Genomic DNA, 26247 nt, shown 5'->3' with positions numbered 1-26247 from the left:
GCTCTTTAGTCCAGAGTGCATAATCCAATCAAATCATTAATGATAGCGACTCCTTAAGGGCAAAGGGGTAAGTCCACAGAGTTTTACGATTAGGGGGTGGCAATCGGGTCGGGTCGGCGGGTCAGCATACCTCAACATGAACCCGACCCGTTTATTAAACGGTTAGAGGTACGCCTGACAGGCAATTATCAAGTGTTCATGCGATACCATTCATCCATGGCGATGAACGGCATCAAACTACTGTAGCTGATTCGCGATCAATGGCATCCGTGATGGCGATGAGCAGATGGTCAAAACACAAGCAAAACTCATGGTGGTTTGATGCCGTTCATCGCGGCCGATGAATGGTATGGAAGGGACCCTTGACAGTTCTTGCAGGGGCACACCCGACCTGATCCGCACTCTATACAGTTTTGGGTTGGGCTGGATTTAGTACCGACTTGGTAGATGTGAAGCTTTAAAAGAGAGATGTGAATTCACGTGAATGGATAGGGAAAGTGAAAAAGCAATGGGATATGCAGTTTCAATAATTGTAATTACTACTTAGGTGTAGGGGTGTAAACTATGTCCAGATTCATGTATTAATCAGACCTTTTGGGCCTGGATCCGGGTCTTAATTGGATCTTCTTATTTATCATCATACCCACCCTATAGGGTTTTGGTACCGGTTGAGATACCCCGACTTAGGTGTGTCGTTTGGATAACCTAGTTTAAAATTATTTCATGAGAAAAGTAAAGTGATGTGTGCCATGTAGTTTCAAGAATTATACTTACTAGTTCTTGGGAGCGTGTTTGGATATTCTGGTTTAAAAATCTTATCTTTGAGAATTCTCATGGGGACACATGGTTTCCCTCGTTTGGGTGAAACATAAAGGGCATAAAATGCATTCTCACCTGAGAAAGTAGATCATTTTTTCTCAAGTGAGAAAGTTCTTCAATGCTTGCAAACATGCGGTTTGTTTCCTCAAAGCAAAACGACTAAAAAAAAAGGCATGTTATTTTCCCAAGAAAATATACTTGTGAAATTGTTCTCCGCTCTTGATCCTGATCCAAACAAATCTCAACAGCTTTCTCAGAAGCAACCCTCTACTTTCTCACTGGGAAATGTGCCCAAAATGGTTGCAAATTCATTCTTTTCCAAGGAATTTATAGAGATACCACTTATAGAGGTGGTAATTTCATTTTTGGGAGATTGTGGTGCCCTTTGTACCTGATCAATCCGACCCCAATTTCTAGCAAATCATAATTAATGAGAATTCCTTTTAACCCAGATGTTAGAAGTTAACTTTTGCCATTAGCTATAGGAATCTGATAGAAATTGGTAAAAGTGGCGTTCTAAGTTCCCAAACAAAAGAATTGTGGGACCAAGTATCCAAACACACCCTTAGGTAGAGCTGGTAAACAAGCGCTTGAAGTGTTCAAGCTTGGCTCATTCTTGTGGCGAGCGAAGCTGAGTTCGAGCTCATAATGATCCCGAGTTAAATGAGCCAAGTTGGAGCTGGCTTTTATATAAAAAAAATACATTGTTTTAGAGCCGAAAGAAATAGGATTACAGAAAAATACATGTAACATATATTTTTTAACACCGAGCTTGAGATTGCCGAGCCTATTTTATGAGTTTGAACGAGCTCTTTACGAGCCAAACATCTTGTTTCCCAGACCTACCCTTAGGTTATGGACCCATTGGACTAGAAGGTAAGACTCACTCTAGATTTGAGCATTACAGTTACATAAAACTGTATATTCAAGTTTTAGACTTGGACAGGGAGCTCTGACCAGCTTTTAAATATGGTTAGGGTTATATCCTTACTAGATTTTATTTTTCATGCAACTGTTTTGGACTTTCTAGTTGGACCAAACTTTTTAAAGATTTGGATATGCTGACCCAAACCTTTTTTTTTTTTTGAAAGTCAAGCTGAGGTTAGGCAGACCCCTACCAGTGTATTGATCAAGTAAAACTATTCTGTATACAAAATCTACCCCTCAATGAGGGAGTGCCACTCTCTCTGGTGGTTGATCCTTCCATGATCAGGACAGACCCCCTCTATCTAACTTAGCCAAATTCTTACTCAAAAAGTTACATTTACAGTATAGGAACCTGACCTTGTACCCTATAGAAGTTGTACAATGCATCCACAAGATGTAGAACCATAGTGACAAATGTTTTTTTTTTTTTCGGCAAAATCTTGTTTTTCAAAAACTAGAGAGAAATTGAAATCTTTTCATAAATCTCGCATTTTTTTTCAGGCAAAATCTTGACAATAAAAAGATAAATTAAAAAATATAAAAAATATTTTTTATAAGAAAACATTAATAAATATTATTTAAAAAACACACATGTTTTTTTCACGCCGTTTAAAACATAAATATCGTGTTTAAATCATGGTATTTATGTTTTTTTCACAAATCTCACGATATTTTAAAAATCTCACGAAAAATTGCTGTTTTAAACTTTCAGGCAATTGCTAGATTTTCATAAATCTTGCGATATTTGTCACTATGTGTTTGAACCACTGACCCCTGCCCTCCAAAACTTGAGCGACATTGCTAGCAACATCGGCCTTGCCAGTTAGTGCATGTCACCTTGTGTTGAGACGTTGCAGGTTCAAAACCCAATGGTATAGTTGTATAATTGGTAGGGGTTTGCATTAACCCTCAGTTTGTTTATAAAAAAATATAAGTTCAACCTTTTTTTTTTTTTTCAAAAAAACTGTCACAAGATCAAAGAGACCTAGTTGGGCTGGCTCAACCTGCCGTACCATCCTGAATGCTAGAAATCCCAAGGCCAAGCCAAATAGGTTTAGCTATGGGCATATGATTCTTAGTCTACAATGAGAAGCCTTTGGAGATCCAAGATTTCCTTGATATATGACATTTCCATTATTGGTGCTAGGAAATCTAAATATCCAGAAAAATCTGAATTATTTAACAGACAGTATATCCCAAAAATTTACTTCACTAACCAAGACAAATCCATTTGTGGAATTGAATCAGATGCCAATTTGACTCATTTTGAGTCCCAAATGAGGCAGCAGATCAAAAGATTGTAGGGGTATCGTGGTAATTTCTCAACAACAAAAATATACTAAAGAAAGCTTTGAGGCCAACCCGGATTTTCTTATTTTTAAGCTTTTTATTAATTAAATAATAACGATCACGTTTTCGGAGAGTAGTTCGTTACCGTTTTTAATCACTGATTACAGATAAACTTAATCAGCAATTAAGTGGAAAAAAGAAAAAAAAATCTGCTCTTTCCCTCTCTGGAGTCTTTCGCACGCGTCCTTCGCACGCTCGGGTTTTGGATCTCATCCTCTCTCTCTAAAATTTCTGGGATTTTCTCGGTTTCCCTCTCTCTCTCTCGTTGTTGTGTGGTAGAACTGGAGAGGTTCTGATTTGGATTCTGATTGTCGGATTTTGGGGGATTAGGGTTTTTTTTTGGGGTATTCGGGATGATATCGGGATCGACGACGGCGACGGATACGTCGTCGGAGCAGGAGACGGACGAGAATGATTCCGAGTTCGTGGAGATCGATCCTTCCGGTCGGTATGGACGGGTAGGTTCTTCTTCCCCCCCCACCTCATTTTTCTTCTTTTTAGAATTTTGATCAATATAGGATGAAGTTTTTCTGTTTCTGACATCCAATCTGCGATGAAACTTCATTTGGTTCCATTTTTAACGTGATTTCTCGGCCATATTTGATTTCTCCTCCTCGAATCCCTGGATTGGTGATCGATCGAATTCATAATTTGCAATTACGATTCGATTTTTTCGCGTAGTTTTTAGGGAATTTTGTTGTCGATCGTTGCGTCTCCAATGTAGAATTGGAAGCATAGAGTCTGAATTGTTTTAATTTTATTCAATTTTCCTCTTTTGCAGTATAATGAAGTGTTGGGCAAAGGGGCGTTCAAGACAGTGTATCCTTTTTCATACCATCTTCTTTTTTCTCCATTATTCAATTTGTTGTTCATCTGATCAGGAGATTGTAGATTATAGATGTTAGATGGATCATTTTGTGGGTCCTTGACGAAAAATCTTATCGTTCAGCTACAAAGCTTTCGATGAATTAGAAGGAATTGAGGTTGCATGGAATCAGGTCAAGGTGACCGACGTTTTGCGGTGCTCGGACAACCTCGAGCGTCTGTACTCGGAAGTGCATTTGCTCAAGACGCTGAAGCACAAAAACATCATCAAGTTCTACAGCTCGTGGGTGGACACGAAGAACGATAGCATCAACTTCATCACTGAGGTTTTCACGTCGGGCACGTTGAGGCAGTGAGTGCTGTCGCCCCCTCTTGCTATATGCCCTCATTTTGCCAATGCGTATAAGAAAATCGATTGTGATGGCAAATTCGTCGTTCTTCTTTTCGTCTGATATTTGATGGTGGTGTCTCTGTTGCAAGCTTTGTTCAAGTAGTGATCTGAACCTGGCGGCGTGGCCTTTCCCTTTTCATGTATCCTTCTTTTTGTTACTGCCAACTTAAGAATAGCCCGTTAGTGGGTGTGAACCTACGATCATTTCAATAACATGCTGCAACTTTAACTTCTTGCCATCACATTCGGTGTTCTACTTCACGTGCACAACAGCGTGCTATTAAGAATTAGAATATTCTGAATGCCAGATTGGTTGAATAATTCTGCTTGAGTGGGTATAGATTTCAACCCAAGACCTATCCTCGGACTTGAAAAACATTACTGATGATCCTTTTATTTCAAAAATATCATGTTTGATGATAGTGAAGTGCTTTTTCTTATGGTGTTATTAACTCCTTTCTTGATCCATAATTATTGGGACTTTAGTAATTAATCCATTAAGGAAAGGCTCTTGAAAATGGTACAACAAAAACACATGTTCTGCCCATTATAAAAGCGTTAAATTTGAACTATTCTGGAAACTTTTTATTCGAACAACACATTTTGTGCATATTTTATCCTAGTTTCTTTTAGGCTTACAATTCCATTATTAAATGCATGAAAGAACCTATATTTTTATTATATCTACATAATATCATTTTAACATTAAATTGTCATTGCAATGGTTAGTAACTATTCTGTGTTTTATTGCTAGTGAATCCTGAATAGGAATGATAAGACAAACCCCAATTCTTCTTTTAGTTCATTTCTTACCAGAACTATATTTGCTTGCTTTGATTTGATAAATATGAATTCTAATCCAAAAGCTCTTTGATGGATGTAGAACTGCATACATGGTAAAAACCATAACAGAGTCCTGTTGTATATTATTTATGTTTAGGTACCGCAAGAAACATAAGCATGTAGATTTGAGAGCATTGAAGAATTGGTCAAGACAAATCTTGAGTGGGCTCACTTATCTGCACAGTCATGACCCACCAGTTATTCATCGGGATTTGAAGTGTGATAATATATTTGTGAATGGAAACCAAGGAGAAGTTAAAATAGGCGATCTTGGATTGGCTGCTATTCTTCGTCAGGCTCATGCTGCTCACAGTGTGATTGGTAAGCAAAGGCTGTTGTCTATTCTTGTTACATACAAATTCATGTTTTGTTGTTAAGGCATTCTGTCTTCTATATTTTTTGTAAAGTGGAAGCTTCAGATCTTTCTTTTCTTTAATTATGAAACTTGTTTTTCTTGCAGATTTCTTAGATTTTAGTTGTTTTTACAGGAACTCCTGAATTTATGGCTCCAGAACTTTATGAAGAAGAATATAATGAGCTCGTTGATATATATGCATTTGGTATGTGCTTGTTGGAGTTGGTGACATTTGAGTACCCATATAATGAGTGTACAAATGCTGCTCAAATATACAAGAAAGTGACTTCGGTAAGCATACAAGATTCTGTATATCACTTTTACAATTTTGAAGGGCTCTTTCTTCATCTATAACTGAATAGTGACTCCCGTCACCAGTGTATTGCACTGCTGTCATTATCAATTTTTTTTCTAAGTGTCCTAATCATTTTCTTTTAGGGCATTAAACCTGCATCATTGAACAAGGTTAAAGATCCTGAAGTGAAACAGTTCATAGAAAAATGTATAGCTGATGTTTCACAGAGATTGCCCGCCAGTGAACTTCTAAAGGACCCGTTTCTTCAATCTGATGGAGAAAATGAAAGCATTGGTCATCCTTTGCATTTAAAAGGAACCTGTTTGGGGAGAAATTGTGAAGGGTGTGCCATGCCAAACCAACACGATGACAAACATAAACCAGAGTCTGGAGAACACACCATTGTGTCTATACCTCATGGTGAAGCAGCATCTCCAGAAGATAACATTGATCAAGAAGATGAAAACTTGTCAAGCAATAAAGATCATATTGAGGGTAGTAGAGATTTCATTGTAAAGGGTCAAAGGCAAGATGTCAATACAATATTTTTAAGGCTTCGGATTGCGGATTCTAAAGGTATTCCTTATGTGTTTTTTTCAGTGTATTTTTAACTTTGACTCAATTATGTAAAATGTTCATCTATTATGCCATATCATTGCAAATTTGAGCAATTGCTGAACTTTTGGAATATGCAGGTCATGTCCGCAACATCCACTTCCCTTTTGATATTGAAGCAGACACTGCATTTAGTGTTGCTAGTGAAATGGTCACTGAGTTAGATCTTACTGACCAAGACGTCACTACAATTGCTGAGATGATTGACCTGGAAATACAGGCTCATGTTCCTGGCTGGTTGCCGGGAGAATCTTTTGAAGATAGTCCTTCTGGGAACCATGAAATTGTTGCACAGGAGGCTGAGACAATTGATGAGCCTTGCACATCATTGATTGACTCTGATTGTCATTCTGGGGAGCTTGTTTTGGACCGTCTTCCTTCAGGCCGGCAGTATTGGTCTGATTCTCCAAGGGGCTTTGGTGGGGCTTCTCCAGTGAGGTCCACTCAGTCAGATGCATCTCCTCAGGTGGATCCACATCCTAAAGATGATGATGATGATGATCACAAGAAAATGGTTGATATTATGAATTCAACTTCTTTAAGCACTATCCATGAAGATTCTGATGTGTCAACCTGTGGAAACAAAGAAAACAATGATAATGACGTTGCATCATTATTAGAACACGAATCACAGGATGCAGCATATGGAGAGCTTAAAGTTGACATTGAACAAGGAAACAAAGAAGGTTCTTCTGAGACTGAGGAGCTCTTGAGTGACAGTGAAAATGATTGCAACACTGGGTCACACAATGGAGAATCGGCTGATGCTAGATTTGTTGGAAGCTCTTTGGAGAAGCCCATCCTTCTCCTGCAGGAAGATGAGTCAGAAGTATTGAAACTGGCTACTCAAAAACTTGTAAATCTGCTGATGGAGCAGAAAAATGAACTTGTGATGATGCGGAGGAAGCATGATCATGCTATAAGAGAGATATTGAATGAAATTGCTCCTGAACTGCGCAATAGGACTTTAAGTATGTGTCACTTGAAGGTTCATGACTCTGGCAGAAAGAATGAGATGCTTTTGGGTGCACTGGGTTGCTTAGATGCATCTAAAGATGATGAGTCACTGATTAATGCAGAAGGTGGGTGCTACACAGAATTTTCAGATGATAGTAATAGTAAGGAGTCTGATTCAAGAACTGTGATAGATAGTCAAAATGTCCAGGAATCGCTGGAGGGAGCTCCTTTATCTGGGAATGGAGTAAGTTTTGCTTTAGATTATGGTCAGGGCACCCCTTCCGATGAGCTCTCAGTGGGTTTGGATGTTGGTATATCACATGATGATGAGATACCATCTCAAATAGGTAAATATGTTGATAATGGAAGTTTGAAGGATTTCTCTGATGCACATCCTGTTCAGGAAAATGTTCAGCATAAGGTAGTCAAGGGCTTGCCAGGTAGTCCCAATGCCCTTCGCATTTTTGGAAAGACCGGTAAATGGGATGCTGCTACTGAAAATCATGTGGGTACATCTGTCTTCAAAGATAGATCAAATTTGTTGAAAGGGAACACCAGAATCTCTGATATGGGCATTGCCGTAATATTAGAGGAGGCTTTAGCCAGGTCAAAGGCTGAGGAGGAAGCTAGAGACTTTGCACCAACATGAGCAATGGTTATTTCATGTCGACTTGACAAGTAGATGTTTTTATCGTCAACCCTCCAAAGACGAGACACCATGTAGGTGGATATGCACGGTAAACTAAATAAATCAGGTCGGTGCTGTCTGTGATCGTCACTGATGAACAATGTTGCCTGGTTATGCATAACCTGCCCTGCAGTTTGCACTTCCTTAAACCGAGCCACTCAGTTTAAGTGTGATATATGGTGAGGTTTGAGAGTGCTGTATCTGGTGTTTCCTGTTGAACAGATGGTCGTGGATTGTATATATGCTCATTCCAAAGTGTTTAATTGCTAAATCAATTTCAAGTCCATCTTGTATCATGGACTTCTTCCCATTCTTTTTTTTCTTTTTTCTGTTTCTGTTATTTGGGTGATATATGACCCGAGTATCCAGTGGTGGACCTCTATCAACAGCTGTATTTGCTTGAATACTTGTACTTTTTCAACATATATTTCATGATAATTGAGACATCTTTGGCTTCCATAATCAGCTCTCACATTTTATTAATAGGAAGATTTCTTCTATTATGACTGCAATGTTAGATTTTTATTCCCTTTGATACTATGGAAGATTGACATTAGATCTAATTAAGGACTATATGATTTTACAAGTTAAATATCAAAATCTTTCTTCAGTTATTGTGGTATATTTATATGCCTTATTGTCAATATATCTGTTTAGATACGACTGCACAAAGAGAAACCTCCGTCCTTCTTCCTGATGCTTATGATCTTAAACCATATCAGCGTATCCCTTCCTGAATTACACATTGAATTTAAAGAAAAAAAAAGAAAAAGATAGCATGTGTTTGGTTGGTTAAATTCTTTTATTCTTTCTTTCTTTCTTTCTTTATTTATTTTGAAGGTGGAATTTCTCACTCAATCAATATCCAGACCTATTCCTTCCGCCAAATTTATCCTTGCAGTTTGTGTAAGGGGAGCACCATCCTTCATCTCTTTTGCACATGATGAAAGTATCCATTTGAAGTGAGTTTTAGTTTGTTTTAGTCTTTTAGTGAAGTTGATTTATTCTCTTCCTTTTCTACGATCCCATTTTTTTATTGATTTTCCAGCATTTTATCACATCTTGACCATCTAATTCTGCATGCTTTTGATGTTGAGAGACAGGAATTTTGTCACTAGCAATATTGGACTGTTGTAGAGTTTCTGGTTCTTTACAATGGGAATGACATGTGCTATCTTGCAAATCACTTTGAACTGCACTGTGAGGGTGATTTTCTTCACTTCTTTTATTTAACTATTTGTCTTGTATCTCTCAATTCCTTCAAAAAAAAATTTGTCTCCATGGATCAGGATGACTGATTATGATTTTGAATTTCATGGTACCTTTGCTTGGATAACAGATACTTTTGATCAACTTTGATGTTAATGTTCTTTGTCGTCTTTTTTCCCATTTACTGGTTTATTCGGTTGATGAAAGCTGCCTTGACTCCTCCATTATAGTGTCTTCTTCGTAGAATGGTCATATTCAAGTGAGACATTTTGAACAAGGATGTCTGGGACTCTGGATGGTGGCAGCTGTTATAATATTGTTTGGAAGTGGCTAGAGAAATCAGTTGCTGTAGTAGTAGTTTTAACTATGCAGGTATGTTGATGGTTATTTATTTGGTCATTTTATCTTATGAGATTGCTGCTCTTGGTTGATGCTGACTTTATTGCGCATATCTGATTTTAGATTCCAGTGAAGCAGCTGTTCCTGAGAATATGGTTCACGAAGGACAGCAGTGGGCTATGATACATTCATTAACTGGAACTTTTATGCAAGCATGCTGATGGTTACATTTGTCTATTTATTGTTATCTTCAGCAAACTGTTAGTCCCCTGAACATGGTTCACAAAGCACAGCAATGGCCAATGGCTTATGATGCATTCATAACTGGAAGTTTTATGAACTTAGGTTGACAGTTACGTGCCATTATTATATTGGGTGTTATCTTCAACAAATTGTTATCCCTCATGCAATCTACTTAACCTTTGCATTTAGGGAGTCCAAGATGCTAGCGTGAAATTCTTTTTTCAGGAAAATTTGCTTGAAAGCTATTTTGGCCTGCTAGATTCTTTAGTTGCCATTTTTTGTCAAGTACATGTTATGTAAGTGTTTTCATTAATATTCAGTAATTCTGTGGCTTTTGTTCATGCACTTATAAGCTTATCAGGTGGAGATTCATTTATTTGTATGCCTGTTTAACTTTTGATTAAACTATAGATGCCTATAGTTTGTTTACTTTATTCAAGCCCTGACTAGTTCAACATGTTCTTGTAAGTTAGTCAACCCAAGAAACTGATGACCTGTTTAAATTTATTTATTTTTCATGTTTAGGGAAAGAAAATAAAAATGATGCATTTAAACGTTGTTTATAAACAGTTTGACAGGTTGTTTAGATGGTAAGTTGCTTTAAACAAATTAAAATTTGAGACAGGCTTGATGCTACTTAAAAATACATTGGCACAGTTACAATTTAGGAATCAAAACTGAATCTACTGATAAAAGGGATGTGAAAAAGTGGATCTAGTCTCAGATGCAGTTTGTCTAGGGTCTCTGTTTTGCACCATTCTGAACCCACTTCAATGGATGAGATCCTATCCCAAGTTTAAACAAAACATTGTAGTTCTGACATACATATATTCAGGGAAATAGCAAAGTGGTTGATGTTTCAAAATGTTATACAGAGGTGTCGCAAATCTATAGCAATTTTCTGCCAATCCGACATTGGATTAGGCAATCGCTTCCCATAGTTTAATATGAGATGGTCTAGTGTGATATAGATATAGGTCAAAGGTTCATTATAGATCTATTTTGGGTGTAAATATAAGCACCGCTGCTGCTTGGTCTGTTCCAAAGCCTGATTATCCCTAAACCCAATAATGCGAGAGTCCTCATATTTGTACCAGGTGAATGCCCTAGCCTACAAAGGACACGATGGGGTTCCACCATCTTACCAAGTAGGAACTGCTCAAGGGTTTAGAAAGAGGTTTGTTAGACTTTAAGCCATTGAATTCCAAATTACCGACTCAAAGATGTGCATTTCCTCATAATTCTTGCTATTCCAAATTACTGACTAAAACATGTGCATTACATTTCAGGAATGAACTTGGTTGTGTGGTTGCATTTTTGAAATGGTGGAATTTGTGAATTTGGTGCTTCAAATCTTCATAGAGAATATGAAAGGATAAGGAAAGTAGGCAAGTTCAAGACCATTTCCATGGTAGGATCTTGAAGATACCGGCAAAGCCCCAAGCTCCATGATATTGATTCAAATGTGTTTTATTTTTTTTGCTCTCTTCTGGTTAAAAGCTTATACCAACCATGTAGCAGTTGCGGAGTCATGATATTAAGCTGACAGAGAAATGCTGTTGCAATGGAACTATGTAAACCCAATCAAAACTGATTTCTGTTGTTTTTGCACTTGTAAATTACATGAATCTTTTTAAAAACAGTATATGATAGAATCAAAAGGCAAAAGTTTTTCCTAATTTGATTGAATGCTTTTGATTACCAAATGTTGAAGTATATAATTTGTCCATGTTTCTGTTCTGTATACAGTTTTACAATTGAACTACAAAGCTTGTCACAAATTTTTGCCATACGATTTCAATGACTGGTTTGTAGCTGTATGTTATGTGTGCTTTGGTTGGATTTCCAGAAGTCTATATATCTGCATCTTTAGTAATTAGGTTAATAAGAAGTGCATAAAGTGTTTTTCAAATTTCAAATAGGATTTGAAACTTGTAGTTTCTCTTTTTCTTTAGTTTTTGTTAGATTTTATGAAGAAAATTTTATAATCTTTATTCATTATAAGTATCAAAATTACCCGCTTCGCGCCGTTTGGACCGGGGATGGAGGACATGAAACAGAGATGGAGGAGGGGATGAAGGTTAAATTAGTGTTGTGAGAGGCTTACACCTCATTACCTGAAGCGTACGCCTCAGAGGCGAAGCGCAAGTTCAAGGTCCTGAGGCGTTGTATGAGGCCTTTGTAGGCTTGAAGCGCACGCTTCACATGGGTGAAGCGCACGCCTCGCATCGAGGCGCGCTTCGCTTCTAAGGCGTGCGCTTCATGTACAACCCACGAAAATAAAAAACACAGGGTGGGGGGGGGGTTTCTTTTAAACCTTCACCCCCCCCCCCCCCTTTCCCTTTTCGTGCCTCCCCCAAACCTCTTTAAAAATCACAGAGGGGAGGGATAGCTTTCTCAGAATCTCAGCTTGCACCTCCCTCCTCGTCTCTCGCTCCCAGCACCGATGACCTCGCGTCTGACGCCTCTCAGGGGAGCTGACGCTGCCTCCTTCCACGTGTTCCGATCAACACCGCCGATGACCTCGAAGGTACGCACCCTCTCTACCTCTGTCGTTTTCTTCTTCTCCCCCCTTTCTTTTATGTTCGCCGGGAAGCCGGCAGGGGGCCGACAACCCCCTGGTGTGCCTCCCCTCTCTCTGCATATGTCGGGGGAGTGGCAGGAGGTCAGCGCCCTCCTGCCGCACCTTCCACCTCTCTCTCCCTTTCTGTTTTCGATAGGCATGGGTTGCCCCCTGCAACTTTTGGAATCTTGGCAAGAGAGGGGAGGAGAAGGTACCTAGAGAAGAGTTTGCCGATAGCAGAAAAGATGATGACACCAACTTCAACATCACAAAGAATGGAGAGTTCTTGGCCTTTCTTGAACAATCCTCTCCTCCTCTTTGAGAAGATCACTTGTCTCGCTGTGATGTTGTCGATCTTCTTTATCTGGATCTTCTCCCGCGCTATTTCAGGAACCACACAAACCCTGGAAATAAAGAAAGCAAACCACCACTCTAGAGAATAATAAACTGGCTATCGATGATACCAATACCACCAACAAAAGCCGTACCTCTTTTCTGCGTTGATTTAAGATTTCTTATTCATTCTCGATATTTATTAGCAGTGATGTTGTACCTTTTTTTTCTTTTCTATAGTTTTTGTTTTCTAGTTTTTTCTTTCCTTTATTTTTTTTAAAAAGAGAAGAAGATAAGTGTAAATCAGTAGAGAGAGAGAGGGAGATTTCTATTGCGATGTAGATTGTCCAGTCTGTATTTTCTTCCTTGCTGGCTTGGCAGGAAATGATATAATTACCAACGTACTAGCATTAATGCAACTACTTATCTCTTTTTTTTTACAGAACTTTCTTAGGATTTCAATTCCTATTATCTTAGATCACATACTTTGTTTAAAATATGTATTGATAAATAAACATATTAAATAAATTAAAAAATAAAAAAAACATGAGAAGAGAAGCTTTTGAAATTTTTTTCCTTTACCTTTTTCTAGCATTGATCAAGATAAGCCTGTCTGTTATGAACATAGAGTAAACCAAATCCATCTAATGACTTTAGAGATATGGGTACACATGAAATGGAAGCTACCCATATAAAATTTTCATTATTTTATTAATATTATATATTTTATTATTTTGATCATGAAGCTTACGCTTCAACGCCTTGAGGCTTATGCCTCGCTTCATAACAGGCTCAACGCCTTGCTTCACTCATCGCATTTAACAACCTTGGTTAAAATCAAAATCCGTGCAAGGATGGAGGCAGGGATGGACTTACGCTTTCCCCTGCCCCACCCTGTCCCATCTGATCCTCACATTGCTCCGCCCCATCCCGTCTCGTCCCCAATCCTTCTAAGGATGACAATAGATCGAGGGCAAATGAGGCCCGGTCCCGCCTTACCTGTGTGGGGATGGAGGTCTGGATTTTGAGATGTAGTGGGGGGTGGAGACCTTGTCCCCGGCCCCTGCCCGGTCCACTGCCATCCCTAATCAAAATATTATGATGTGTTAAAAACTTGAAACATCATAAGTATCAAGATATTATGATGTGTTCAAGAAAAAGGAAAAAACTGCGAAGTGGCAAGTGGAAGAAGAAACTTGAAGTAGTCCCCTTTCAGAAAATGCCTCACAGGGTCATCAATTTTTTTTTATTTTTCCACGGAGAAACTGTCTGCAGAATCAGATACCTAGCCCGGCTGGCTCTGCCGGTGAGCTCAACCCCACCTTAGTTCACCCGAGAAAAAAAAGGGTTGAGCTTGCTGGTGAGCTCCACCTTGCCTGAACCCTAGTGCTACTAGCCACCAAAAAAAAGGTGCCTGTGTGAACTGTACAAGTTACCAATAACATTCATTAAATGAGATAAAGGGCTCCGGTTATACACAGGATCTCGCCATTTAAGAAGTGATCATAGAAACAATGGAACCCACTATTTATTTATTCAAAGAATCTGTTTTGTTTAGACCAAAAGAAGGAAAAAGAATGACTGAAAGAAAAGAAATGACGGACAAGCAGCGTCTGCACTCTTCCATGGGTGTGGTCGGCTACACTCGCCTTCCCACACTCAGTGTGAGGGTTGAGGGCTGAAGTAAATGAGGGTTCCAACTGCTACCAGAACTCTCAGTGAAAACCAAACCCTCCCTCCCTTGGTCCCTTTTATGCCAACCCACTGTTCTAGTTTAAGGCCAGTTGTAGTGTAGAATCACAAAAGTGACAATCTTACAAATTTTCAAATTTTGAATTTTGCCCCCAACCCCAATTCAAATATCACTAACAATTTTTTTTCCTCATAAACTTTGGTTTTGTTTCAGATTCTTAAATATTTATGACAATGTGTGTATATATATATATATATATATATATATATATATATATATATATATATATATATATATATATATATATATATATATATATATATATATATATATATATATATAAAGAGAGAGAGTAAGCAATAGCTGCCTACCACTTTTTTAGTTCGCTGCCCGCATACCAATCTTTTGAAGGTTTTTTTTCATGTTTCTTTTAAATCTAATCATACAGGTGTGTTCTTCATGTTTGATTTTACAGGAATGGACTATTCGATAATTTGATTCTAGAACACATGTAGGTTTTCATAAGATTTAAAAATCAATTGTCCAAAATTTGTATAAATATTCAAGACTTAAAAACATGTTTTTTTATCAAAAAAATATGATTCAAGTATTGACTCCTAGTAAATTGGCCATGCCGAACACATTTGTCAGGTTAGATTTGAGAAAAACAACCCCAAAACACCATTCATTCACGGTAAGCTGGTGGTAGGCAACTATATATATATTGACTTTTAAATGTGTTCGGCATGATTGATTTTATAAGAATTGACTTTTAAATAACCCCCATTCGACACATAGGCAGGTTTTTATAAGATTTAAAAATTGACAGTCTACAATTCTAAAAGCATTTCAATGATTAAAAATTATATTTTTTATCCAAAAAAAAACACGATGCAAAAATTATTTTCTAGCAAATCAACCATGCAGAACATATATGCAGGGTAAGATTTGCAACAAACAACAGAAAAATACCTATTTAATATATATGAGTTAATCTAACATTAAATTAATTGAGTTTAACATTACATGAATTCAACCTTATAAAAATGACAAAATATCTTTAAAATAATAATAACTTTAAAAATGCAAGGTTACTTTTTTTGGGCATTATAGTGCTTCTGAACTAAGTGGGAATTGAAAAAGTCAAACACTTTTTCTAAAAAATAACTTTATTAAGCTACATTTTTCAGCACAAAAAATAACCTTATATTTGAAAAACATTATTATTTTAAGTATATTTTAGTTATTTTTATAAGGTTGTCTAATGTTAAACACATTTAGTTTAATGTTAATATATATATATATATATATATATATATATATATATATATATATATATATATATATATATATATATATATAGAGAGAGAGAGAGAGAGAGAGAGAGAGAGGTGCTAAATAATACCTGCTAAATGGGTGGGTTTTTCTGCTCTTCTGATATTTTTTTTCGTAGTTTCGACTTCGTAAATGTGTTGGGCATGGTTTATTTATGAGAAATCTACACTTGGATCATGTGTTTTGGATAAAAAAAAATATTTGGAGCCTATAAAATTTACAAAGATTTTGGACCATTGATTTTTTAAACCTTATAAAAATCCACTTATGTGTCTGAATGAAACACTTCAAGAGCTGATCCCTATAAAATCAAGTACATAGAACACAGCTGTACGGTCAGAATTAAAAAATAAAACGGGAAAACCCTCGAAAACTCATTTTTAGCATATATCATTTGGCACTACCCATTACTCTCTCTATATATATGAGTTGAAGGTGTTGGATCCGTTATTGCTAAGGCAGGGTGGTTGTGGGCTCCACTCTTGTTTCCTTGATGCGGGGATGGGTCCATTAAGTGGCCCAGTTTTTGGCAAGAGTTTCTTGTCATAAAAAAAAAAGAAAAAGAAAAAGAAAAAGAAAATACTTGTGCACTTCTCACGCAACCAAGAAACACTTTCTGACCAATTCAATGCTTAACTATTAGAATGTATAGACCCCCTAACCTCAGTGTATCTAAAAATTACCTATTATAAAATATTTATCAACAAAATATTTTACTATTATTTTCATTTTCAATAAAAATAAAGAATGGTAGAGGTGACCTGCAAACATCACCAAGCTAAAAGGGATGGCATAGTTGCAAAACCATGAAACCCATCCTTTGGGTGCACAACGAGTTTACACCATTGAGAAAGCTAAGTATGGTAGACCGAGCCAGCGTCAGGGGAAGCAGATCAGGTCATGCTGAACATGAGTGGTTTTGCTCATGCCGACATCGTGGCCGTCTGTTTGCATTTTGGATGAATGCCACGTGGTTTTGATGACTTTTGAGCTTTTTAAAATGCGAATCGGATGGCCAGGATGTCGGCATGAGCAAAAACGCACATGTTCAGCATGACCTGATCTGCTTCCAGCGTGAGGTCTCGAGGAGAGTCTGGATCGGGTGCAATATGATTGCACAAAAATTTGTGCATTAAGTACCTCCATCACCCTCCATCAGGTATTGGGTCCCACACCTAACAAGCCCTGGCCCCAAGATTAAGGGTGATCAGGTTCTTAAGGCACAAATATTTGTGCAATAATATTGCACCTGATCTTTTCACTTTTCACTCAGGATGGTTTCTTCGTCGTTTATGAAAACAAAAGACTGAATGCAGGGTGTAATAGTGACAAACATTTTTTTCGGCAAAATCTTGTTTTTCAAAAACTCGCAAGAAATTGAAATTTTTTCATAAATCTTGTATTTTTTAGTAAATTCTCAGCAATAAAAAATTAAATAATATTTTTATAAGAAAATATTAATAAAAATTATTTAAAAATAAAAATACACGGTCTTTCAAGATAAATAGCCGTTTAAAAAGTAAATATCGTGTTTAAATTGCTGTATTTATATTTTTTAATAAATCTCCTGATAAATCTCAGGGACCTAGCCGCGCAGGCTCAGCCTGCGGTACTTAATGTCTCTATCTATGTGGCGTAAAACTCTGAAAGCTTACCCCTACAACCCCAGAAAGTCACCAAGCTTCGGCATACACAGGGGGATGACGCTCATGGGATTTGAACCTAAACTGCCTGGTCTACGCTCCATCCCACTAACCCCTTAGGTCAAAACGTGTTCAATCTCAACAAACAAACACATTGAAAATGTAAAAAAAAAAAAAATCACTAATTATGAGACAATGTCAACCGAAATATTTCTTCTTGCCAAAGATGAAAAAACAAGTAAAAAACTAAAAAATATCAGAAAAAATTGCAAAAAAAAAAAAACTCGCACACAGAAGATTGTAACCGCTAGTTGTCAGTCAAATTCATAACATTTTTCTATGTACGCTTTGACCAAGTATCCTTGGAGAGCAGTTACGGTCATATTGTATATAATTAATTGTTAATTTATATTCAATCCTCACCACACATCTCACTTGGGAACCTTGGGATATGTGATGATGGGCCCATATACACCTCCATCGACTGAGAGATGTGCGGTGGTGCCGAGATGCAATATCATATTATAAAAACTGCTCTCCCATGATTCAAAAACCGAAACAAAGAGGGTTTCCAGTTTCCTAGCCGTTGCGACATTCACAAAAATTCCCAAAATGTCCTGCATTGTAGAGCACGATGAGAACCACCACCATTCACGATTCTTGCCTTCCCTTTCTCCACCATGACTAGAACTCGAGATCTACAAGAAACCCATTAGAGGCATTATCTGATTTTACAAGGAACGAATCTCCTTCTTCTTCTTCTCCTCCTTGTGTCTCCAGTACCATGACTTTGATGAAGAGAAAGAGGCCACCATCCCTCCAAATTCCTGAAGAATCGAGGGTGTTATGCAGTTTGAAAACGAGTTTTAGAGAGGTTGGAATCGATGACGAGCCGACCGCCGCATACGATTTCGCGGGGTGTGCGGTTTTCACGATGAAAGGAAAGAAAGAAGTCATGGAGGACACCCACAAGGTCGTTTACGGCTACCGAAGTAATCCGAAGAAGGTGGTACTAATGATTCTCTGGAGTTATCGTTATCTGATACTTGAATTTCGATTTTCTGATGTTCTTCCTCGCGTTCTTTGTTTGCTCTGTGTCTGTCAAGCAATTTGGGTAATTGGGTTTTTGTGGATATAGGGGTTCTTTGGAGTGTATGATGGACATGGGGGTAAGAATGCAGCAGAATTTGTGGCAGAGAGTTTACACAATCATGTGCTTGAAATGACGAAAAAATGCGGTGATCTCAGTAAGGTGGAAGCTATTAAATCTGCTTATCTTAGGACAGATGAAGAATTCCTCAATAAGGTATCCCCTTTCCTGCTTCTAATAAGCAAAAGATATCACCTAATTGTAAAAATTTCAAATGTTATATTTCATTGTCTTTTATATGTTTTTGAGGAATTTATATGGGCAGCGTCTAAGGCTTGAAGAGTAGTCCATCCAGAAATCTTCTGTTTGTATTGTTTGTACAAATGCACAACTTGGGCAATTGCAGAATTTTGCAGATCCATATGAGGAGGGTAGTGGGTGTATCTGAAGCTAAGGCTAAATTATCTTTTCTCTAAGAATATACCCACTTATACAGACAAACAAGATATTGGTGGATATTCTATTATGGAGCAAGATGCAATTTCCCAGATGATCCTGCTTATCAGGATAAGTGGGTGCGTCCAAACACTCCATAATATTCGTATGGTAGGTAGTGAAATGAGTGCAGTAGCAATCATCTGCAAAGTTATGACCAAGTGAATGTTGGACTGTGTCTCAGTGGCTGTTGAGTTTTGTTGCGATGCTACCTTAAGAAGGCCTCTTCGGCTGACCCAGGAATTTTAAATCTTAGAGATGAAATTTTCTCCCCCTCGACATACCTAAAGTCAATAGAAATAGCCCAAATTGGTCATGTACATATTTGACATGTTCAATACTGAATTTATACTGTGCCAACGTTCATAAATTCATATCACATCATGTAGGAGAAAACTTTTCCAAGGAAACGTTTCTAGACTTGGTCAAGAATTTATGTAGGAAGAGAGAAGAATAGGCTATTTAAAACCTGGCTTATCTTGATCAAACGTATGATAAAATCTGGAGGATTACTGCCTAGCCCTGAGAATCAACCTTGATTTGCCTAAGTTAAGAACCTTATCGACTTGGTTGAGTCATGGACCCTTGAATTCAGGCACTTCAGCGTCCAAGTCACCAACAGTTTCTCCTTATTAGATTCTCCTCCATTTAGTTCATATCATATTTACAGGGCAGTTACTTGGTTTATGTCTAGGGTGTTGAAATGCGAGGTAATGCCAGAAACATGTTTTAGTGTTCACATTGGCTAGCTACATAACCCACTGGTTCAAGCTAGTGCCGAAAAAGAAAAAGAAATGGAAAAAAAACGAACAGGGAAGATCTCATAATTGAATGCCTGTTTTCTGTTAGTCTCAGAAATACTGCAATGGTGCATGCGAATTGTTTTTCTTGCTTAGCAATTTCATTTAATCAACTTTGGTATGACCAAAACAGAATTTCAAAAGAGATCATTTATAGTATAAGGTTTACGCCAGGCCTTTTGATGCTCTAGAATGTGTAAGAGGTTTTCACGCAGGGGACTCGCACAAATTTGAGCTTAACTCTCCTCATCATATTGAAATTCAATTGATTGCTGTTTACTTTGACGAAATCTGATTTGGCATGTTTTTCTCTTTTTTCCCGAAATAAACAGAGGATTCTTTGTGTTATATCAGGGAATAACAAGTGGGGCGTGTTGCGTCACAGCATTGATCGAAGATGGTGAGATCATTGTCTCAAATGTAGGCGATTGTAGGGCCGTTATTTGCAGAGGAGGTGTAGCAGAAGCACTTACATGTGATCACAGGGCTTCAAGAGAAGATGAGAGGACTAGAATCGAGGCACAGGTAATCTTGTTGCCACTCTTGTTGAGATACTTTAGCCGGCTTCATGTTCATGGTAATTTCTGCTTTTGTTTCAGGGTGGCTATGTTGATATCCACCATGGAACATGGAGGGTTGATGGAGTGCTTGCTGTAACTAGAAGCATTGGGGATCTTAATCTGAAGGAGTGGGTGTTGGCAGTGCCTGATTCAAGAAGGCTGGTTATCACTGCTGACATGGAAGTCTTGATCCTAGCCTCTGATGGATTGTGGGAAAAGGTGATGATTTTTCTTTTTTTTTCCAGCCTCTATATGTCGCTTGCAGACGCATGCTGATCACATGGGTGGCCCTGGAGTCACAGACAGATACAAATAGACAGAAACATACATTTTCATTTAGAGAAACAAACTACATCCTTTTCCTGTCATGTATGGATGTCATTATATGCAGTGGTTTTCTCGACATCTCCATTCATGGTTTAGGCTCTGGCTAGTCTAGTGGTTTTGTTAAGTTTGAAATTGATATTTTTGTTGGCAAATGCGTGCATTGTCACCTGCTAACTCCCGTAGATTTTTTCATCTCTTTTTGATGGACAAGCTGAGAAATAGCCCCTGCTGGGATTTGAATCTAAGAACCCATATAAACAGTTTTATCTCCTAACATTTCTAAATGACTTAAAACATGTGTAGATATTTGCTTAATTTGAGCTTACAGATATATTTTGTATAGCGTAGTTAGTAGAAAACAAGCATTAGATCATGTTTAGATGTGTTTTAGTTCTATGAAAAACAACAGCTTGTATGTGGTAAAAATTAATAATAAAAAATCAACTTTCTAGTTAAATTGATTTGATCCAAACTCTGATTTTTAATAAATAAGCCATGACAAAAGAATCTGATTAACCAAAAAATACATATAACTATGTTTATTTGAAGTGGTTAGGAAATGAAGCTTTTTTTTATGAGATAAAACTCTGTTTAGGAGCTACTAATTTCTCTCTCTAAAAAATCAACTTTCTAGTTAAATTGATTTGATCCAAACTCTGATTTTTAATAAATAAGCCATGACAAACAAATCTGATTAACCAAAAAATACATATAACTATGTTTATTTGAAGTGGTTAGGAAATGAAACTTTTTTTTATGAGAGATAAAACTCTGTTTAGGAGCTACTAATCTCTCTCTCTCTCTCTCTCTCTCTCTCTCGATCGAGAGAGAGAGAGAGTGTAACATCGTCGGACAAGCGCGTGCCAAAACACCCCTTAGCGGTGGTCGCAGACCGCTTCTGAAGGTGTTTTTTCTGCTGGGACCTTTAGATAAAGGTGCTTTTTAACAACACGCAGCGTGCATTTGCGCATCCGATGCTTTCCCCGTCCACTGTTACTCTCTTCTATATATATATATATATTCATCTTGTGATTATATACATGTTGATTGCAATTGTCTTCAAGTTCATTGTGTTGAACTATTTCAAGAGTTATCATGATGCTACTGAGTCATCCAATTCGGTTGTAGATGATGAACTTGCCCAAATGAAGCGTTTCTGTGCTATAATGAGTTATTTCACTGGGTCAACCTATTTTTTTTAATCAATCATCCATCTTGATTACAAAAGGTGGATTTTATCCTTGAAATTATATGCTCACTTCCATGACCTCTTATTTCTTTAAAGTCTTACCAAAGCTGATTCTAATTTAAAAAGTTGGCCTACATTATGAGTCTGTAGATGAACATGTTAAGATTATTTTATGCAATGAAACAAAACAAGACAATGGCCCATCCGAACAGCTCATGGTTCTTATCACCTATGGCATTAGCACAACTCTTCCATTTATTATTTTTTTGGTATTCTTTTGCTTGGAGCCATGATATTGCAGTGCATCGATTGTGGTTGGAGGGCCTTCTATGCTCTCACGCATCACGTGCCTTTTGTTGTCTAGTGTTTTCACTCTTTTTGAATCTTTATATCCGACTTTTTCTGCTTTTCTTCTGGCTTTTTTCACTTCCTCCTTTTGCAAAGGAAAACTCCATTCCAATAAGCATGCATTTGTTTAAATAACTTTTCTGGAATGTTCAACATGCACAACTATTTCCAGCTTAGTTATTTCTTAGATGGAATGTATGTCGTTTACCTGGACAGAAAAATCAAATGTCTTTTCATTAAAATGGTTGTACTTTCTTATATAAAGAAGACTACGTTCAAGATTATGAGCTAAAAGTTTATCGTCAAATCATTTGGCCTTAGTCCCTGTGAAAAATATGCTCACATCCCATGTCTCCGAAAAACCACTACATAAAGTTTCTATAATGGTTGCCAACTTCTGTTCCTGTAACTTCATGGATCAGGGTCTGATAAATTGGAATCTTTAGTGTCTTTGTACTTGTGTTATTTACGTAAAATATATGACTAGTTTTGTAACATCTTACTTTTCTAACGTAGTGGTACAGTGCAAAAACTAAATCTTTTTTCACTTATTACTTGATCAATTTGATTGAAAACTGTTTTACTTAGGTGGGCAATCAAGAAGCCGTTGATGCTGTCACGAACCTCTGTGTGGAATCAAAGAGTAATTTGATGAGCATGAAGAACACACCTAAAGAATACGATGAGCATAGGAGTGACAATGTTGGCCCTCCTTTAAAGATGAGGAGAACATCAAACCAGCAATGGACACAGAGACTGAACCAGGAGAATCTGAATCCGAACCAACCGCCACCCAAGGGCCTCCTGGGAGCATGTAAAGAGCTTGCTGGATTAGCTGCAAAGAGGGGCAGCTTGGATGACATAACAGTCATGATCATTAATCTTCAGCACTTCATGTGCAGCTGACAAGTTCTCCTGTTTGTCTTTCAGTGGACATTGAACTCACCAGCTGTAACTTTGATGATCATTGTTCTTAAGCACTTCATCCGCAACTGACAAGTTCTTTCCATCTGTTGGTCTTTTTGTGGACAGTGGACTCACCAGCTGGAACTCCATATTTACAATTTTTTGGAAAAATTTGCTACTTGTAAATAAAATTTAACCAATGAGAGAATGATAGAAGCATACCAATCCAGCCTAACAAGGCAACAAAGCAATAATGAGAAATTACATGGTAGTTCATTAGATGAGGTGCAATGAGTGGAGCCGATCGATTGGCTAATAAGACCAATGCACTGACGGCATGGCCACAGGCAATGCGTTGTAGCATGCAACAGCATTTACAGTCCCGTTCTTTAAGCTTTGGATTGGTTCTGATCTCATGAAATAACATTTATACATTCAGATCCACTGAGATTGGTCTTCCCGGTCTGTCATAGACTGGGATGATGACTATGTTATATAGACAGTAGCACAGGGGCATCTTGGTCCAGAATTATAGGTGAACTGTATGCAGTAACCTTGAACATGGGACTGCTTTACAAGCCTTATTATTCTATAACTGGCTCGATCTTTTTATATGAATCAGAAAATACGTTTATCTTTCTCCAAAAACAATATTTTTTCTCTTGGATCACATGAATCATGACTACCAACATCTCTCTGCCTGCAATTGATGCAAACTAGAAGTGAAAATTTTCTATCATTAGTAGAAATTCAAGCATATTCTCAATCCAAAAGCTGAGCTTGCAATTCATGGAATAATCAAAGTCAAAAGTTTCTAACTAACATAAGAAGAAAGAAAGAAAAATGGAAGAGAGATACCACTTTGAATTTTTTGTTGAACTATAAATTTCACCAAACCAGGACTGTGTATGTTTCATTTTCCAACCAACACTGCTAAACCCCAGATTCCTCATATTTTTTTGTGACTACCACCTGATTCCCTTCTACTTTTCTGTGTACTCTTATCAAAATTAAAGCCCCACATTGGAATCCCACACTTTTTCAAATTTTTTTATCTCTGACCGGCCTCCCCTTTTACACAAGTACTCATTACATCAAGTGGTGCATGCTTTGAATTCCTAACTGCAAGTCATAATAAAAAGATCCTTATCTTTCTACTCTAGACAGGTCTCTCTTTAAATCTACCGTAGTAATAAATGGAGGAAACACCAAACTTGGATTTCACAAGAAAAAAACAAAAGAAAAGAAACTATCATAGTAAAACCATAAAAGTGGGCAGCCCACATGGAAATTTCTCTATTATTGCAATGAAAAAGCTCCAATCAAACACATTGTTCACTAAAGCTACGTGGAGATGTGTTGTTTCCACATTCACCATCCTTACATTGTCTCCCATCTCAATCTGAATAGACCTTTTCCCTTTCTCCCTCTCCCTCTCCTTGTCACTTATAAGCAAAGCCTTGGGATTTGATTTCCCCAAGATCATCTGTTTAAAATGTGGCGGCTCATCTAACATCTCCAACTGCAAATTCAACCCTTCTCTTATCCTTCTTGCACTGCTTTTGTAGCAACAGCAAAGTTACTAGTTTGCAGCTGTTGTGGTACAGTATGGAGGATAATAAAGCCTTTGTTCCTTCATGTTATGCTGGTGAGAAGCTTACAGAGGACCAATGCATTGCAAAAAAATCCGGTCAAAGTGTTGTTATGTCGACATATCGAACGAAGATCGCGGGCCACTGCAGATTGATCACAGTGACATGGTGCAAGAACCTATTGGCTCACGGTCTCTCCATCTCAATTGAGGGTTCAGCATCTGGTGCAGATGAACATAGTTGCAAGGTTGAGCTCAAGCCTTGGTACTTCTGGAGAAAGCAAGGTTCTAAGTGTTTTCAGATTGACGGTAAGCCCGTAGACATATTCTGGGATCTCAAACTAGCTAAATTCTCAAGCGAGCCTGAGCCTCAAGGCGATTACTATGTTGTGATTGTAAGTGAGGAGGAGGTGATACTGCATCTGGGTAACATGAAGAAGGAGGCCTACAGAAGAACTGGCTCCAGGCCTTCATTGATCGACGCGATGTTGGTTTCGCGAAAAGAACATGTTTTCGGCAAGAAAAGATTCACCACTAAGGCGAAATTTGATAACAAAGGCACAGTTCGTGAGATTTCTATAGAGTATACCACCACTAATGGAGTATTTTCCGAGCTTAACGACCCAGAAATGGTGATCAGAGTTGATGGGCACTTAGTTATGCAAGTGAACCACCTACAGTGGAATTTTAGAGGTAACGAGAATATTTCCATTGATAAGATCCCAATTGAGGTGTTCTGGGATGTCCATGACTGGTTGTTTAGCCCTGGACTTAGACATGCCTTGTTCATTTTCAAGCCTTGTTCATCATTACAAAGATCATTATCATCATCTTCATCGTCGTCGTCGTCCTTGTCATTATCATCGTCGTCGTCATCGCTGTCATCTGACTTCTGTTTGTACATTTATGCCTGGAAGTTGGAATGAATAGCCAAAAATGGAGGTTGGTGGTGGAAGAGAGGCTGATGCAGGGGATGGAACAGGGAAGGTGGGCATCACATGGTGGGGATGGATGTGTGATCAATGGAGTTTGGAAGTTAGTTTTACAGCTGTTTTTTAAATAAATGAAGATGATTGGTGCTGACATTTGATGGCTATAAACACTCTTTTTTATCTTCTTCTCTTTTGTCAGTTTTATCTGAACAGTGTAAACCTTTCTAGTGGTCAGATTCCAGCCACTGATACAGATGAGTGTTGATAAAAGTTTCTTAGGATTCAGTGCTGTGTGTGGAGGATGTAAAGGTACTGTGTGGTTATGTGACAGAGGGCTTGGAAGAGTTGGTCCACTGTGGGACCCACATGCAGGCTGCTCCAGTGCAAATTGGCAGTCTATGATATGCACATACTTGGCTGTATTAAATGACCTGGACCTATTTCATATAGATCTCTACTAGTTTGACTTGGTTTTGTGTGGCTAACATGGCTTTTATTAGGCTTGGTAGGGGCTTCAGCAGGAGGGCAGAGATGCTTGACTCAAAGGATAGCTTCTGACAGCCCTAGCTTGATGCAGACTTGAGAC

At 37.9% G+C, this 26247-nt stretch overlaps 2 protein-coding genes across 2 annotated transcripts; both read left to right on the top strand.

Moving 5' to 3' along the window:
* The first annotated feature begins 3312 nt into the window (after positions 1–3312).
* Positions 3313–8520, top strand: LOC149833219 (putative serine/threonine-protein kinase WNK2). The gene is made up of 7 exons (XM_090012749.1): positions 3313–3554; positions 3878–3915; positions 4046–4273; positions 5253–5476; positions 5644–5801; positions 5949–6381; positions 6501–8520. The coding sequence occupies exons 1-7, from the start codon at positions 3450–3452 to the stop codon at positions 8024–8026; spliced, it is 2712 nt and encodes a 903-aa protein (XP_089868875.1). The 5' UTR covers positions 3313–3449; the 3' UTR covers positions 8027–8520.
* A 9687-nt stretch (positions 8521–18207) lies between these two features.
* On the top strand, positions 18208–25655 carry LOC149833218 (uncharacterized). The gene is made up of 6 exons (XM_090013388.1): positions 18208–18429; positions 18562–18729; positions 20163–20333; positions 20408–20587; positions 22821–23133; positions 24763–25655. The coding sequence occupies exons 1-6, from the start codon at positions 18208–18210 to the stop codon at positions 25653–25655; spliced, it is 1947 nt and encodes a 648-aa protein (XP_089869514.1).
* The last annotated feature ends 592 nt before the right edge of the window (positions 25656–26247 follow it).

The sequence above is a fragment of the Nuphar pumila genome, chromosome 7 (genome assembly GCF_984573655.1).
Source record: "Nuphar pumila chromosome 7, dmNupPumi1.hap1.1, whole genome shotgun sequence".
NCBI lineage: Eukaryota > Viridiplantae > Streptophyta > Magnoliopsida > Nymphaeales > Nymphaeaceae > Nuphar > Nuphar pumila.
Note: the sequence above shows the minus strand (reverse complement) of the source record. Positions and strands in the feature narration are given on the sequence as shown.